The 2,042-nt window shown below is 38.0% G+C and overlaps 1 protein-coding gene across 1 annotated transcript; it reads left to right on the plus strand.

Annotated features, from left to right (window-relative positions):
• The first annotated feature begins 1,323 nt into the window (after positions 1-1,323).
• On the plus strand, positions 1,324-1,779 carry LOC18009443 (ubiquitin-conjugating enzyme E2 11). Its single transcript, XM_006391511.1, has one exon. It carries the CDS (start codon positions 1,324-1,326, stop codon positions 1,777-1,779), a length of 456 nt encoding a protein of 151 aa, XP_006391573.1.
• Positions 1,780-2,042: the final 263 nt, after the last annotated feature.

A 2,042-nucleotide genomic window follows, 5' to 3' on the forward strand; every position in this document is an offset into this window, starting at 1 on the left:
TTCATCTCTCCCATCGAACAGAAACATAGAAAATCTCATTTACGTTTAAAAATCATATAGCCTAAATTTGTATTCAATATTATTACTTAATCATGAGTTATGTCTACAATTAAAATTTAGAAAACCAAACAACATCAACTGATTATAATCCAGTCATATAGATTTCAACTTATCTTAGATTTGTCATAACCAAAAAATGACTAATTACTTACCCATTCGGATGTGTCCATGTTTCGAATTTCTCTCTCCATGAATCCGCAATGCATGCACTTCAATCCTATCTCCAGATCCAGAATCAATTCGTGTTCCGGTTTTGTACAACGTGTGTGGAGAGTTTTATCGACTGAGATGTCTTTGTCCTTCTCCTCAAGAAAAAAATATATATAAATTTTCACTCATGATCAGGACATATTTAATAAACCATTAAACAGAGAGAATATATTACCTTTGGAAGATTTTGCTTGACTTGATCATTTGATTTGCTGAGGAGATGAAATTGTTCCCACAGCTCTGCTTGCTCGATCTCAGAATCGATTGGCAAAGGTGGCGACTTAGGTTCCACCACACCAAATCTCATGTTCAAAGGTGGTGGGTTGATGATTAGCAGACCATTCTCATCATAATTTTTTCCATCTGATTTCTCCATTTTGTTTATGTATTGTTAGAAACGATGAGACTACTTGAAGAATTCTAGAAGTACAATATCTCAAGTGTTTATTTATAGAGTGGGCAATAGTATTCAGTTTTTACGAATTTCAAGTTTTTTGGGGAAGACTACTAATATTTTTAGTGTATAGACAATGTTCCCTAGATATTTGTCTACTCAGCATTTACTCACGTGAGAGGATTTATTTATTGTATAGACGCGTTGCATAGACGGAAAACAAGGAAAGAGGGAACGACGTGTTTATTTATCTCTGTAAAAGTGAATAAATAAATATATAATAATAACTGTCTAAAAGATAATCACGCTGCGTGTTTAATCGTTGCATTAGTGTTGGTCCCTTGTACCAGTCTTACGGCTGTTAATGCTTTCATTAACTGCCGTATGACTGGTACAACTACCAACACTGTATCTGATTTTTACCAATACATTAAGTAAATAAATATTTTCGGGTTTATTAGGGGAGCGAAAGATGTGACTTTTAACTGCTCCGCACGATAAGGCTGAACAGTTTTGAAGGGTATTTATTATATGAATCGCACCCTAGGTTTTCCTTTCTCTTTCCATAAATATAACTCGCTCTCTCTCTCACTCATATCTATCTTTTAAATCCTCTTCTCTCTATTTAGTGTAATCGTTGCTCTCTTTATCACTTCAAAATGGTCTCTAAGGTGTGGATCATGACTCATCTGAGGGAGTTGGTGCGGTTTCTGGCGAGTGGGTTCAGTGCAGGGCCGGTGGCGGAAGACATTTACGAATGGCAAGCAACGCTGTTGGGCCCCCCTAGTAGTCCACACAAAGGGGGCATCTTCTTCATCTCCATCCGTTTCTCACCGGATTACCCCTTCAAGCCACCAATGGTGTCGTGGAAGACGCCGATTCTGCACCCCAACATCGACAAACCCCGCGTCTTCCATCCGCTACTCGTCACCGCTATCTGCAAGGTCGGAACGACGGTGAAGGAACTCCTCCAAGCGCTCCATGACATGCTGCTTCACCCTAAGGTCGAGGAAGAGGACAACTACCTCGCAGACATCACACACATCTGCGTCTTGGAACCGGAGCGGTTCAAGAAGGAGGCCCGCCTGATGACCGAGGCACACGCCATGAATTAATTCATGGTGTTTTCACAATAAAATAGTAAATTTTATGTTTTACTATTTTCCGTTGTAAAATATTTTATTATCTAAAAATTATGTCTGTAATATATTTATTTATTCTTTGTGTTATTCTATCCACTATATTATCTCAGTCGATACATAAGAAATCCCTAATAAGAAACCCCTAATACTCGGTATCATTTGGTGTAACAACATGTATTTCCGAAAATCGAAAATATGTAATACTCGGTATTGTTTGGTGTAACCACATGTATTTC

This window comes from Eutrema salsugineum, unplaced genomic scaffold (assembly GCF_000478725.1).
Source record: "Eutrema salsugineum unplaced genomic scaffold, Eutsalg1_0 scaffold_9, whole genome shotgun sequence".
Classification (NCBI taxonomy): domain Eukaryota; kingdom Viridiplantae; phylum Streptophyta; class Magnoliopsida; order Brassicales; family Brassicaceae; genus Eutrema; species Eutrema salsugineum.